This window comes from Penaeus monodon, chromosome 7 (genome assembly GCF_015228065.2).
Source record: "Penaeus monodon isolate SGIC_2016 chromosome 7, NSTDA_Pmon_1, whole genome shotgun sequence".
Taxonomy (NCBI): Eukaryota; Metazoa; Arthropoda; class Malacostraca; order Decapoda; family Penaeidae; genus Penaeus; species Penaeus monodon.
Genome location: NC_051392.1, coordinates 37,641,107 through 37,656,380, shown reverse-complemented (window position 1 = coordinate 37,656,380; position 15,274 = coordinate 37,641,107). Strand labels below are relative to the sequence as shown.

Genomic DNA, 15,274 nt, shown 5'->3' with positions numbered 1-15,274 from the left:
AACACACACACACATATACATGTATGTGTATGTGTATATACACACACACATTATATATACATGTATGTGTGTGAGTGCGTGCGTGCATGCGTGGTGTGTGTGCATGTGTGTACGTGTGTGTGCTTGTGTGTGCGTGTGTATGTGTGCGTGTGTATGTGAGCGTGTGCGTGTGCGCGCATGTGTGTAACGTGACAAACTGGTTCAAATTTACATTTAAATACTCATCTGCTTATCTGTTTGTCCAGCAATATACTCCAATGTAATTATCTGTAAAGTAAATACTATATCTGCAAGTTACCGATACATATGCATGCACCTTTTCTCTACTTACCCCAAACCTAAATATATTTCCTCTTCGCCAGAGCAGCGCATTTCAGTGACGTCAGATATGGCAATAAAAGCAGCGTTGAAATTTCTCGAAGGAACTCGCCAAGCACGAGCTACTAGAGGTCTGTCTGTTGGCCATGGTAATCCACACTGCCAATGCACACTGAGTCTATTGGGGTGAGTGTACAGTGTCCAGCAGGTGTTACAGTGATGGGAAGTGGGATTAAGAATTGGCTGGTATAGTGTGCTATGAAGGGGTATAAATATTGGTTATAGAAATGAACAAAGTGAGACATTCATTTATATGTAGAAAGTTTCTTTACACTCCATACTTAAGTATAATAAATATTCATAGTGATGTGACTTGATCCCTCCTCATAAAATAAAAGTGAAAAATTCTTATCCCGCAGGAGCATAGCGGGATTTGCCAGTCTGACAACACTCCTAGGTATTGCACTTTCCCAAGCTGGCAGTAGTGAAGGCGGAGACGCAAGCGGAGATGCCACCAGAACCGCTATCAACATTTCAAGTAGCGTGTTTCATTCTCTTTGCAACTTCTTCAGTTTGAATAAGTGTCAAAAATACCAATAACCTTAACACACTCACTGAAATTATTGTATTTTCACCAGATACGTGGAACCCCATCAACTCTACTGAATCTTCTCAATCAGTGGCAAAACTCCCAGCTCTGACTGAAGGTTCATCTTTGATTGAGGGCTTCCCATTCCTGCCTGAGCTAGGGCCCTTGAGAAGCAACTTGTCCTACCCTGACCAGCATAGAACAAGCCCACAGTCAGTTTTATCTGGTTCTTCTATAAATCGTGATGCAACACTTATTAGTCTGGTCGATAATGCAGCAATGAAAGGTCAAGAAAAGCTAAACATCCCTGCATTTTCACCACATGACTTTAACCAAAACAGACTAAATGAAGAGTAACAATAAAAACCAGTGGAAAATTATGTAAATAGAAAATGAAACTTTTTTTTCTGAAGAGATATTTTATTCTTGTATTGCTGAAATAAATGCTCCTTGTTTATATATCAAAATCAGGTAATACATTTCACTTTATATTCCAGTTTATGTTCACTTGTAATGCAATGTATTAGTGAACAGATAAAACAAACCCTTTTAATTTTACTTTATACAATGTAATCTTACTTTCAGGTACCTGTGAGTTGTAATGCAATAATCCATTTCTTAGTTGCCACTGTTAATAAAAATGGTAAAGATACCATGTTTTCCTTTATGTTGTGTATTCCAAGAATGTAATTATATCGAAGCATAGAAGCAATATCCATGCACACATGTCAATTATATCTCAAAAGGTAATGAATATCCTTTTATCAAGAATGGTTTATTCAAGATTGTCCTGACAATGGAAGGCTTTTTTGTGATGCCGTATGTATGAAAAACTGTTCAAGTTCGGCAGTTCTAAAATATAAGAAAAAAGTAGGCCGATACGAATTTTCTATATCATGATTCGTCTATAACTGAAGAGCATGTAAAACACCAAAGAATACTATGGTGAAAAATCAAAGTAAACAATCAGAAATTTAAATATGTGAAAATTTGCTATCTGTTCTGCTCCTTCCCTGTCTTTAGCACAATTGCCACTTTCTATGACAGCTACCACATTCAAAAAGTGCAAAACACATTTCAGGTGTGATGTGCTGAACCTGTGGGATTTGTCCAAATTATATAAACATACATCTATGCTTAGTATATAATACTTAAATACTCTGTGTAACTTATATAATAACAATTTACTAAGAATGAAAAGAAGGTGAAGAAGGTAATGCATACCATGATATGAACATCAAGACAAGTAATATATAAATTCTTATTCCTCTCGAGTTTTCTATTGGCATGGAGTGGTGATCTATGCTGGTTCCTCAGCAACACCCGCCCAAGTTAATGGTTTTCAAGTGTCACGTCATATAAACATTGCTCTGTTACTCACAATACTGAGAACTTAGACCTATATTTGCATGGAGCTTGGCACTTATTTTCTTCTGTGAATGCCAATATGTATTTCGACCTGTACTAAGTTCTGCACAGCAAAACAATACAGGGCTTCATCTGTACTTCTTGTCAGAAGCCTGTGAGTGCAAAGCAACAACAGCAAAGATCACTACAAGTTGCAGGCTCCCTCAGTGGGCATGGCATAAAGCCCAACTGAGGGATTTACCTGCCTCATCCTCCACCTCCCATGGGTGGGGGAGCAGCACCGCCTCCTCGGTGGATCCTTCCTATTCTTCTTGATGGAGGTCCTGGAGGTCTGTCAATCAATTCAACAGTATTAAACTAAGGAGTCTGAAGTATTACATCAACCTAAAAAAATAACAATTCAATCAAAATGGTTGTCTAATATATAAAACCAAAATGTTTATCTGAAATTTAATACTAAAAATGACAGATAAATATACAAATTACTTACGGTCCTCTGCCAGGAGCACCATAACTGCTTGTGTAGCCCTCACCACGCTTTGTTAAGTCTGGGTTGATTAAGGTCTGAAAACTGACCAATTAAAGAAATGTGAGTGAGGGAGTAAAGTGTGAGGGAGTAAAGTGTGAGGGAGTAAAGTGAGAGGGAGTAAAGTGAGAGGGAGAGGGAGTAAAGAGGGAGAGGAGAGGAGAGGAGAGGAGAGGAGAGGAGAGGAGAGGAGAGGAGAGGAGAGGAGAGGAGAGGAGAGGAGAGGAGAGGAGAGGAGAGGAGAGGAGAGGAGAGGAGAGGAGAGAGAGAGGGAGGGGAGAGAGAGAGGAGAGGAGAGAGAGAAGAGCCTTACAAGGATTTCTTTGTTAATTAAAATAAATCTTTCAGATCATATTGCACTGTAAAGTTTTGGTGTACAATAGTGTACATAATCTAAGTGACCACTGACTGATCCATAAACAAATATTACAGTGAAAAATGTTATATCATTATGTAACTTAACATATCCACAAGCCACTGTTTGAAAGCATAATTTTTTCTTAATGTGAATCTATTAATTTTATAGTTTATGAAATAATGCAGATAAATTAACACACCTGCATATACTTACAAAAGAACTATGAAGTTGACGAGCCCCCAGAATAGATCTGGAATTCTGGATAAACTCCATCCCTGATCTCCCCCAATGTTACCACCTAGTGTAGAGAATAAAATCACTATTACAAAAAGAAAAAAGAAAAAAAGATCCTGTGTTTCAAGTTTCATTTACATTAGCATTTTTCTACTACACATGAGTATTTGTTACCTTTGTCTAATAATAATTGCTGAAGGAAACATAAGCATTCTCAGAAAACTAAAGAGATTACAGACTGCCAAAAGGATTTACTAATACACTTGATACCTCATTACTACGAGTTTACAAATGGCTTAGAACTAATACATTTTCCTGGATTTTTTATGGAACTTGCTACCTGTTAATACAGGAAACACAGTGCTTGAAATTAATTTATAATTAGGTTATAAATTTTGATACACATTAACGTCTTGAGCAATACTTTTTTGGTTTGGTTGAGGTTTGTATTCACATTGGTAGTGAACAGGTGCCTGAAGCCCAGTTCATTTATGTGATCTCACTAAATAACTTTTTATTTTGTCTTTATTACCAAAGTGATAAAGATTTTTGGGTGTATATATAATTTCAGTTTAACAAACTCATATGGTACAAGGTAACTTTGCCTGTAATGATTAGAATGACAGATAATGAGACACTTTTCATCTATGGTATTTCCTTTGCAAGCTAATCTTAAGAAAGTTGGTATGCATTTAATAGAAAAGATATTGAGGGGAAAACTACACTCACTGACACATTGAAACAATCTGCAAAAGCAAAGAATAACCTTTACAGTATAGACACACTTGCCAGAGACTGTCCACAACTCCACGTCACAAAATTTACTCAACCTAAACTGCCATGACAGGGCCAAAAGTGGATGGAGTAATAGGGACTCAGTCTCATAGGGGTGCATTTACTTCACAATTACCGATACTTTCTGGTGGAAATCAGAAGCAGATTTATGCACATTACACTGAATAACTGAAACAAGGAATAACTGTTTGTTGGATGGCTGTGGGGGGGAGGGGGGGAATTCTTGATTCTTTTATATATTCATGGGTAATTTTCAGGAACTGTGTCATATAACCAATTGCAATGATTTTAATATTGATGGATTCCTCGAACTCTCTAGTACAATTATATTTAGGAATGTCGCAGAACCCCCAATAGCAGGACCCAACAGCAGGGGAGGGCATGAAAGATACCAGGGAAACTGTAGGGTAAAATACTAATAATTTACAAAGAATAAGTCACTATTTGCAACCCCACTCCTAGGGGAGTGCCCAACCCCCAACCCCTACCCAGGAAAACAAAGTCTTCTACATATTCACAGAAAGTAGAGTATACAACGAAAATTCCTGATGCCGAATGTCTGATGCTCTATCCTGCTGTGAATATGTGGATGATTCTTTGTTTTCTTGGGCAGAGGTTGGGGGGTGGTAGACCCACAGAAAGTGGGGTTGCAGGGGGCACAGACCCCTACACTAAACGATATAGTGACTGATTCAGTGGGTAAGGGTCCAATTTCATATTTACCCTGCAACTTCCACAGTACCTTTCGTCCCTTCCATTGCTATCGTGGGTTCTGCGGTATAATTTCAGTATCATTGGATAGAAGAAAGTGAGAGAAATACATCAATACCAAAATCGTCGGGATCAGTTATGCGACGCTATTCATTAAAATTACCTATTCATAGATGGATACAGATGCAGACCAGTATTACTAAAATTATTATGCCTGTCAGTGTGGGCGCAGCCTTAGGAAGGTAGGCGAAAATAATAACTAGAATCACAACAAGGAACGAAAAAAATACAATATTTTCTGGAATAATAAGAAAAAATCTGGATGAAAACCGACCTCATTATCACAGCCATGATAACAGGAGTCAATCCATGACACTGCAAGTGGCTAGTACGAGATCAAAACCATTAATATTCACCTAAAAAAATAAAATAAAATAAAAAGAAAAGAAAAGAAATCGTATGAGCATACTCACTTGACGATATGTACGGCATGGTGCCCTTCCCCTCCTTCCTCTTCTCCCACAAGAAAGGGAACAGTCGTCCTCAAAGTCGCTCTCAGGAATTCCTTCTCGAGACCAAAACACACGTCATGTCAACACAGATGTTCTCTGTTTCCTCGGACGCGGTGCATGTCCGACCAATGAAAATCGAGCTTGAGAGATCGGTGGGTTCTCATTGGCTGACGTGTGATCGCTAAAGGTTAAATAGGCTCGTTCGAGACCGGTGGCTATCATTCAATATAAATGGTAAGAGTTTTCTTTCTCCGGGGGGGGAGGAGGTGTTTATCAAAAGATGGCAGGTAATTGTTAGTATTATCAAAATGTCACTTGCGGTAGTTTGTAAACATCCTTTGCTATAGAAAATAATCGTAAAAGTTCTCAGAACTCATAACGCAATTACTCTAACGAAATTTCATAAGATTATGTTCACTATCTTAGTTTTCTTCACATAGTTTTATTGAAAATAGATAAAGTGATGCTGAATAGACACGCACTTAAAATACATACAATCATTAAGTGAGAAAATAGAAGCCGTGGCCGACTGTGGTTCTAAGAACTGCCAGTGTTGAGCCGACGTCCCGAGTCGTCTGCAGGACCCGCGTGAGGACTGCTTCAGATCCACGTCTTTCTGTTTTTTCATTCCTCTCGGCCTTAATTCAGCACCAGTATGGGTAATATTCATGCAGCCGGTCCTGCAACACCTCCTCCACCCCCTGCACCCACGCCGCCCACCGTCACGCCCGTAGATGAATCTAAAAAGGGCGAGGAAAAAGAGGGGGGAATCGAGAATCCAGGGACGATGGAAGACATTCACAAACAGTGTAAAGGTAAAGCATTTCTCATACTTTTTTTTCCCAGCTTTAGCTTTCTTGAGGTCGTCTTCGAAGTGGTGACTGCAGTGCTAAGGGTGCACGGGGAACAGAAGCCGTGTGCCGAAGGGAAAGGATTTTAAGTCGTGGTGGGAGGGGACCTTTCGGTTTCATAATGCTCTCGAATTTGCGGTTTGAAATATCATTATCTCTTGATGACTCGGGGAATTAGGTATAGGTGACAAATGTAAAATTAGGTTTTGATGATTAGCGGTGATGTTGCACAATCCCAGATGTTATAGATTATTCTCTTAGTTATATCATGAGCTTGCATGAAATCAGAGATGGGAAGAGAAGTGTTAAATAATGGTAAAAATGCAATGTATGGTAATAGTCACAAAAGAGCCTCAATGTGACATTATTTGCAATGAAAAGACCAGTCCTGTAGCAGAGTCTGCAAACCTATTTAATCTTCATTCCTTTGGCTAAGGCCAATGTTGCATAGACACCTTGTGCTAACAAGTTGACTAGGATTAGGCTTATCTTTGGTAGATATTAAAACCCATATTAGTAAAGCAGCTACACTTCCCCAGCTTAATTGTAAGGAAAGGAAAATAACTGGTATTTATCAAACATTTTTTAGACACATTTCTTCTATAACACTTGAGGTGCAAGTGAGTTCAAAAACAAAGTAAACTAGCCTCACCGAATCTTAATGAACCTAACCTACATGACCCAATTAGTTGATGCAGTGCTATTATTACAATCTTGGTATTTGTCACTAAGAGTGATGCACCCACCAGAGATAAAGACCCAAAACCAGGGTATCATGTGAACCCAAAAATACAAACCTAACTTTTCTTACCTCCTGTTTGTTCCCTAGAGAGGGGGGGGGGGCAAGCCAACTTTTAGAAAACAGACATTAAGAACTCTGGTTTTGATGTGAACTAAGTCTCTGAGCGGTGATATACAGAGGATATTTTTTTCGTGGTAATTATGAGGCAGCAGTTCTAAGTGTTGTTTATTACTCTTATTTCTTATTCTCTGTAAGATGGCACTATCCATTTCTCTCGATCTCTGTTTGTTGCTCTCAGTAACATTGACCATAATCTCTTCATTAAATATGCTTACCAAACTCAAGTTTCAGTAGGAAATGATTGTGATGGGCTGCAAGAGTAATGGGAAGTTGTGTACTATTGAATATAAAGCAGGCAATTTCACTTGTTGACCCTTTAAAGGTGAAGGTTTACATTTTAAATCCAGCATATAAGTTACCCCTGGTTTTGGTGAAAGATTTTTAGCTTCAAATTGGTGAATTATATGCAGGCTTGTGCAGTAGATATTTTTACAAAGCTTTGTCAAACATATCCCATGAAAGTGCAGTAATTCAGTCACAGAAGGCAACCCACAGATATACTCTGTTTTGTTTGTTAAGTATGTAATAGTGATTATCACTGGGACAACTGATTGCTCCAGATATACTGTGCTAATTGTTCAGATCAGCTGTTATTTTACTTATTGAGATTCGGGCACTTTTATACCCAGTGGATTATTTTGCCAGTAAAATGCTTTATGAGAAGTATAAAAACTAAAATAACCACACCATTAGAGACCATCAAACCTTTGGGTACCTTTCACCAGGAACAATATTTTTTAAAGTTTATTTTACAGCTAGATCCCTGCAGTTTAGTATCCTATATTAGAATTAAAATAGAAGCTTAAAAGAACAAGTTTAATTTAGCATAATGTATCTGGAGGGGATACCTCACTTTTGAATGAAAATATCAGGTAGTGAATGCTATTTGTGTTTGAAAGCATCAAAAATCCCTGTCCAGCAGTGCTGTAGGCTCCAGGCAAACAAATTGCCACTATTTATATTCTGTCAAGTAAGGCCAATTAGAACCATGAATATACAGGGAGGAGATTTGTTTGCTTTTGGTTTAGCATGGAAGCAATGACAATGCTCCAAATGGTTCTCTTCAACTTCATCTTCACTACGCACTTGTTCACAACTGTTTCTAGGAGAAGCTGCCAGGGAATGGCATTAAGACCTATATCCTCCAAAAGGACAATGCCCCTGCATACAATACACACTAAATAGTGGACATTGTGAAATAGTATGGGCCACACTATACTATCCAGACTTTCCCTGTTTCATAAAGCCACAGGAAAGCTCCATGGAAGTAGATATTACTTAGAGCAGTTATGGCAGAATACTTAACAGGCATGTACTAAAGTCTACCAGAAAAGGTTCCAGAAAATGCATCTCCATGGAAAGTTTTCTGGGGATATTTTGAAAAATTATATAAGTTTTATTTAAGAAAAATAGATTTTTAGATTTTGAAAACTGCAGCTGATTATCTAAATTTGCTGGCTCATTTGAAGATAAAGTGTGGCATGAATTTCTAATTGCTACCAAAGGGTATCTCAGAGCATATGCCATGAATGTAGGGCAAACATAAGTAATGACATCTTTATCAGTTCTTATGCTGAATGTCATCCCTCATCTCTCAGGAGGCTTATGATATTGTGCTGTAGAGGATTTAGACTATTAGATAATATTTACTAATAATTAAAATAAAACATAACCTATAATCCCCCCAAAAAAATTATACAATCTTCTCATGATTACATTTATTTAAAATAATTTATGACATTGTTCATTTGATTCCTGGGACCTAACCAATTTGTTTACAGAGGAGCGGTGGTAACCTGCCATTATGATAGGGTCAGAACATATGGAAAGATCATACAGAAATGCAAAAATTGACAGAAAATTAAGATTCAGACCAAAAAGTGCTGTATTTTCAAACCATTTTCTGATGTAATTATTGTAGGCTTTCTTTATTCTGGAAGTTACACTTGAGTATAAACCATTGCATTTGTCTGGTTTTAGATTTTAGAGGATTTAGCTTTACTTGAATAGTAATGGGTGAAATATATGATTTGCATATTGATGAGATTAAAACTTTATATATATGTGTGTGTGTGGGTGTGCTCACACATGCTGTGTACTGTGTGTGTGAATGAGAGTGCATGCTTTATGAGCATGCATTTGTGTGTGTGTGTGTGTGTGTGTGTGTGTGTGTGTGTGTGTGTGTGGGTGTGTGTGTGTGTGTGGTGGTGTTGGGGTGTGTGTGTTGTGTGGTGTGTGTGTGTGTGTGTGGTGTGTGCGTGTGCGCGGTGTGTGCGCGTGTGCGTTTGTGTGTGTGTGTGTGTGTGTGTGTGTGTGAGAGAGAGAGAGACTAGAATTGCAAATCTCACAAAATATACTCATGGGTATTGAAATATGAAGTGTATATCAAGTTATCAAAGTCAGTTTATACCATCTTCACTACTCGTATGGTTCTTAATTGTGTGTTCAACGATTTATGTTGCATCATATATTTATTTTTCTGGTAAAAAATCTGTAGTATTTGTATAGAACAAATTCTTAAAATGTAAAAATACTTACATCTAGAGCCAGGCACGTGCAGGAAATCCAAATATTTTTATAACTGGCAGCATTTGCATATATTTCAAAATAGAGTGGTAAGAAATTTTTTCTTTCAGATGTTTTCCCTGTGATGTTTGAGGGAGGAAAGTTTATGTTGAACAAAGGTTTGAGCAACCACTTTCAGGTATCACACACAGTCAACTTCTCCACTATGCAACCACCTGGCTACAGGTAAGACAGCAGTACGAGATGTGGCATTATAAATTTCTTTCTATGAAATTGGCAGTTTACAAGTATACTCGACTGAAGATGTAGTTTGTTGTTTTAGTTTTTTCCATAATACTATTTCATTTATTACAGGTTTGGTGCAACTTTTGTAGGGACACAACAAGTATCACCCTCTGAAGCATACCCTGTTATGCTAGGGGATGTAGACCCTTCAGGCAACCTTAATGCAAACATCATTCACCAACTCTCTCCAAATCTCAGAGCGAAGTTTGTTGCACAGGTGAGTATTGGTGTGAAGTTGATGTACTGTGAGTGATTTAGCAAGTGAATGAGTGGGTTAATTAGGGACTGAAAGGATAGCCGGAAGAATGGGTAGTTAAGTAGTTTGATGGGTGGGTGAGTGAGTGAGCATGTGTGTTTTGTAGGAGGGAGAAAGTTTAAGATGGAAGGTAATAAATTGATACTGACAGTAACCCATGTGACTGGGAAGGGCTACACACAGCAGGTTTATTATTCAAAACTACTGAAATGAACTTTAAGTATTCTTTTGTTGATTTAAAGGAAGGAAAAATGAAGGAGAGGTTGAAGGAAAGAGCAAAAAGAAGTAGAAAGGTTTAGTTAAGAGGATAAGAGCTCTATTGAGACATGTACTAATTAACCCATTGCCGACGGGTGGCATGTACGTACATGCCATGGCATGGCGGGACCATCTGCCGGGGGCACGTACGCACATGCCATAGAGGATGCATGGACATGCCATGAGTTTTTTTTTGTTACAATCACGGCAAAAGATTATTTTTCTGCCAGTGAAAGTGTGATTAAGTCGGTTTTAACACTTTCTCATTTTTACCATGCAACAAACCGACAATTTCAACTCCATGATGCCGCACACTGCTTATTTTATTCGGACTATAGACCGAATAATGATCAACTATGGAGTCTATATAACAACAAAAATACCCTTCAGTCTCGATTTATCAGGAAGTTTGGCAAGTAGAGACTGTAAAAAATAATGAAAACTGAAAATACAACATATTTTCGTAGTATTACGAAGAAATTGCATGGGATGCTGGTATTTGGCATGAGTGGTCGCGCATGCTCGGGCGACGATATAAGCCCCCGGCAGCGAGGCCCAGGCCTCTATGAATGCTACCCGTCAGTAATGGGTTAAGGGAGGTCTAGATGGAAAAGAGATACAGTAAGAAAAAGATGGTGTTTTGTGAATATCTAATAAGTAATAAATGTAGACAAAATTGCCATGAAACTCATCTACTTCATTTATCTCATGACAGATCCAACAGAGTAAGTGGCAGGCTACACAGCTAACCACAGACTGGCGTGGTTCTGACTTCACAGCATCAGTCACTCTAGGTAATATAGATGTGATCAATGGTTCAGGAGTGGCAGTGATGCATTATCTTCAGCAAGTGACCAAGAAACTGGCTCTCGGCACAGAATTAGCATACCAGTATGGTTCTCAAGTTCCTGGTGGGCATATTGCTGTTTACTCAATGGCTGGGAGATATTCAGGTAAGATATACTCAGTCATTTCTTAGTTATAAATTAATATAAGAACTCTTCTGTGATATAACAAGAATGAACGGTCTTTTAGCCAGCTGCCTAATGCATTGTCATTAATAAATAATTATTTCATTTCCCAACAGGAGACAATTTCATAGCTTCTGGCACACTAGGAGGTGCAGGTATCCACCTCTGTTATTATCAGAAGGCAACAGAGCAGCTGCAGTTTGGTGTAGAATTGGAAACAAGCTTACGAATGCAGGAGTCTGTTGCCTCTATGGCATATCAGTTAGAGATACCCAAAGCTAATACAGTTTTTAGAGGTTAGTATCTTGTCTTATCTCTAATCCAACAAATATTGTGATTTTGTATACTTATTGCTTTAGAAAGTACATTTTCTCAACTGCTTTTACAGGAATCCATAAAACATTTGCCATTATACTACTGGTAATGTCAAGCTGTGCAGAGATATATTTGATATAATTATGCTTACATATGTAAAACTGTAATTTGCCTTTGCAGGGACACTGGACTCTAACTGGACTGTGGGAGCAGTGATGGAAAAGAAGCTGCTACCACTTCCCTTTACACTGGCTTTGTCTGCCATGCTCAACCATCCCAAGAATCAGTTCAAATTAGGCTGTGGATTTATCATTGGATAATGAGTGAATGTTGGTGTACAGTAATATGATTGCCAAATGGGATTTGACCGATACCCTATTCCCTGCACTGGCAGTCTCTGGTGTGACTAGTGTCAAAGGTGTGTGTAGGATAAAAAAAACATTGTATAGGGGTAATGGATTGTAAATAGATCAGGGGAAAATCAGAAAATTACAGTAAGTTGTTGCCAGTGTGTTCCCACTTCTACTAGGTATTCTTGGTTACAGTGGGGAAAAGAGACTGGTGGTGTGTGTGGGCCAGTGATACAAACCTGTGTTTCTGCCTCCCTTATATTCTTGTGGACTATGGAGGTTTAGAAGAATGGTGTATGTCTGCTACCTTTGTTATCATTCCTTTTGAGATGAAACTTTTATTTTGCCTTTCCCTCTGCTAGTTTGGTGCTTTTGTTAATGCTACAGTCTGAAACAATAAGGCAGAAAACGGAAAAAAAAGAAATAGAAGGGACTTATCAGGACACATTTGTTCCTCAAAAAGTGCAGCTTTAAATTTGAATTGTTATCCCAGCACATCAACATTTGATAAGGATCATGAGGTGGTGAAAGTAATCAAGTTTTTATTCCCCTTTCTTTATAATAAGTAGCCATTGCATTGCAGGCAGCTAAATAAATAAGCAAAACTATATGCACATATATGCAAAAATATATGCACATGTTTTAGCATGAAAGGAAGCCTGCTAATACACAGTAATTCAGTGCTTATGCCTACAAGGATTTTCATAGATTGATAGTTTCCACTAACCAACAAAACCATAAAATAGTATATGAAATACTATATCCTTTATTTACATTTGGATAGAAACAAAGATTCCCCTCCCCCATCCCTATGACACAAGCATTGATAAAACAAGGAGGTATTATATTTTGTACATGTATAATAATGTAACCAGCTGATTTGCCATTTTATGCTATCCTGTGATGGATTGCAGGAAAATAAAATAAGTGTTGTCTCATATCATTATGATCAGATATGTTCTATTCCCTGATCATGGAGTTAAATTGAATGGCAGCAATTACATAATGTACAGCATAAATAACCAGATAAGAGAACATTAAGCTTTACCTTAATATGTCAGCAGATTGTGTTGTCATAACAAAGCTTGGTCCCATTGTTTTTAGGTGAGGCATTGAGTGCAGACTGCTTTGGGTATGGCATCTTTACTGGAGTCTTTTATGTAATTGCTTCATGGACAAGTTAGTGCCATTATATGGTGCTGGCATATTTAGAAGTTTTACATTTACATCTTCAAGGAAAATAAATATAATATAGATATACAGGTAGTGTGTGTGCATGTTGAGTCTTTGTAAAATAACCAGTACACTGAAGTGATATAGTTCATCTATGTAATAGGATGCACCATTCTGTTATTTACAAATGTGATTTTGTTGTCATCTGGGTAGGGTAGGAGGACTCCACACTGTAATATGAGTTGTCAACAGAGCACAGCTCATGTGGCATGAGCACATGTACTAGTCTCCAGGGGACAGCAGGGAGAAGGGATGAAGCAGGACCACATCTATCTATTCATAATGATGCTTCTTGACACAGAGAATAAAAAAAGATAACTTTGTAGATAATCAGTCAGTATAAGCATCACTTGTTGGCATTGTTTTGATAATTGTTAACAATATGTACAAAACAGACAGACATTTCTTTTACTAAGGATTTGATTTACTTCCCTGAAAAAAATTATTGAGTTGTGCTTTCTTATTGTAAAGTACTACATTTTTTTTTTATCTTGGTGTAAAACATGACTGCATGAAGTATTTCTCAAAAACTAATTCAAAGCTTCAGAACTCTATTAAATATTTCTATAAAAAAAAAAAATCTTCGAAACAAAAACTAGAGTAGGGAACTAAGGTGAACTGAACTGAAAAAAAAAGAGAAAGGCATCATTACACAACAACCCAGTCCTAACCCCATTTAACAACCTTTGCCGTATAATATTCTCCATCAGCTCACACTCTACCTTTTCACTAACATACTACCCTCTAGTACTATTTAAACCTTTAACTTTACCCTAATCATTAACTAATTCCTAACCCTTTTTGCTACTATACTTTAGCATTGTTCTATATGGCCTTGATGTCCAGCACATTTATTTGTTTTAACTGTTAACTATTACACAACATAACAGTCGTGGCAGAACTACTCAGTATCCTTTGATTGGGTTGAATCACTTCCCCCCCCCCCCCCTTCTTTTTTTACCCACACCCATGCAAGAGTAGAACTAAACCATTTATAGTGAAATAACTTGCAACAAAATTGGCTTCTTAACACACACACGCACACAAAATCAATATGCATTTCATCTGTAAATCATGGACATGAAGATCCATAAAGTCACTGCATAAAGATTACTAATGGTGAGCATTAATATGCATATACCTTTCATAACATTAATGTACTTTCTCATTTACAATATTATAAGTACAATGATATTCAAAATGTTTATTTACAGATACTGATGCCTACATATATCAAAGAAAAGGATTATACCATGCAGACTAGAATAATGGCAGATGCAGAAGATATTTATACTTTAATTACAAGAAATCACATGCTGCCACAGCAATGAAATAACTAGTAAAGTTTTGATTGTTAGCAAATTCCCTACTTAGAATGTTGTATTTCGTTATGTTACACTTAACTGAGTCACAGGTATTGCTATTGTTCTCAATAGAAAAGTAAAAGGCAGATATATAACCTATTATACACTATGATAATGGGTCAGTTAGTTACATTGGTTTCTCTGTAAATTACTTGTGAATTATAGTTCATATGTATTGTTACCCTTAGAGAAAGCAGTACTATCTACTTAGGCCCAATCCAGATGAACAGGCAGTGGCCAATGACTGGATATATCACACTTGTTTAACAGTGTTTCCAGATTGAGCAGTTCCCAGCGGCCGGTGGCTGCAATTGGGCATACATGTGTTATCCACACAGCAGACCAAGCTGTAGTGCAGCAGTGACTAGTGGTTCTCCAATAAACATCAGACAGTGGCTTACACTCGTGCCTGCCAGTCACCCTCTAAATGTTGGATTGGAACATTATTTGGTTAGTGTTTGCCCAGTGGGCACTGCATAATCGTCTGGATGGGGCCTTAGAATGCCCTTGGGTTCTGTAGTAAAACCTAAAATTACAGTAGACCCATTACCTCAAAGGCAAAAGTTACAAAATAGCAACTGCTGTTTACTAA

General features: G+C 37.7%; 2 protein-coding genes across 2 annotated transcripts; one reads left to right on the top strand and one right to left on the bottom strand.

Moving 5' to 3' along the window:
* Nucleotides 1-1,666: 1,666 nt before the first annotated feature.
* On the bottom strand, nt 1,667-5,527 carry LOC119575260 (selenoprotein K-like). Its single transcript, XM_037922769.1, has 4 exons — nt 5,373-5,527; nt 3,373-3,457; nt 2,766-2,846; nt 1,667-2,606 (listed from the first exon to the last, which is right to left on the bottom strand). Exons 1-4 carry the CDS (start codon nt 5,389-5,391, stop codon nt 2,522-2,524), a joined length of 270 nt encoding a protein of 89 aa, XP_037778697.1. The 5' UTR covers nt 5,392-5,527; the 3' UTR covers nt 1,667-2,521.
* A 436-nt stretch (nt 5,528-5,963) lies between these two features.
* LOC119575259 (mitochondrial import receptor subunit TOM40 homolog 1-like) lies at nt 5,964-13,729 on the top strand. Its single transcript, XM_037922768.1, has 6 exons — nt 5,964-6,226; nt 9,761-9,875; nt 10,005-10,152; nt 11,165-11,402; nt 11,537-11,716; nt 11,916-13,729. Exons 1-6 carry the CDS (start codon nt 6,067-6,069, stop codon nt 12,053-12,055), a joined length of 981 nt encoding a protein of 326 aa, XP_037778696.1. The 5' UTR covers nt 5,964-6,066; the 3' UTR covers nt 12,056-13,729.
* The last annotated feature ends 1,545 nt before the right edge of the window (nt 13,730-15,274 follow it).

Coding starts and splice junctions, on each gene's coding strand:
- LOC119575260 (XM_037922769.1), bottom strand. Junction 2,847..3,372: donor GTCAACTTCATAGTTCTTTT/GTAAGTATATGC, acceptor TTAATTGGTCAG/TTTTCAGACCTTAATCAACC. Junction 2,607..2,765: donor GGTGCTCCTGGCAGAGGACC/GTAAGTAATTTG, acceptor ATTGATTGACAG/ACCTCCAGGACCTCCATCAA.
- LOC119575259 (XM_037922768.1), top strand. CDS start 6,067: ATGGGTAATATTCATGCAGCCGGTCCTGCAACACCTCCTCCACCCCCT. Junction 6,227..9,760: donor CATTCACAAACAGTGTAAAG/GTAAAGCATTTC, acceptor TTTTTCTTTCAG/ATGTTTTCCCTGTGATGTTT. Junction 11,403..11,536: donor AATGGCTGGGAGATATTCAG/GTAAGATATACT, acceptor ATTTCCCAACAG/GAGACAATTTCATAGCTTCT.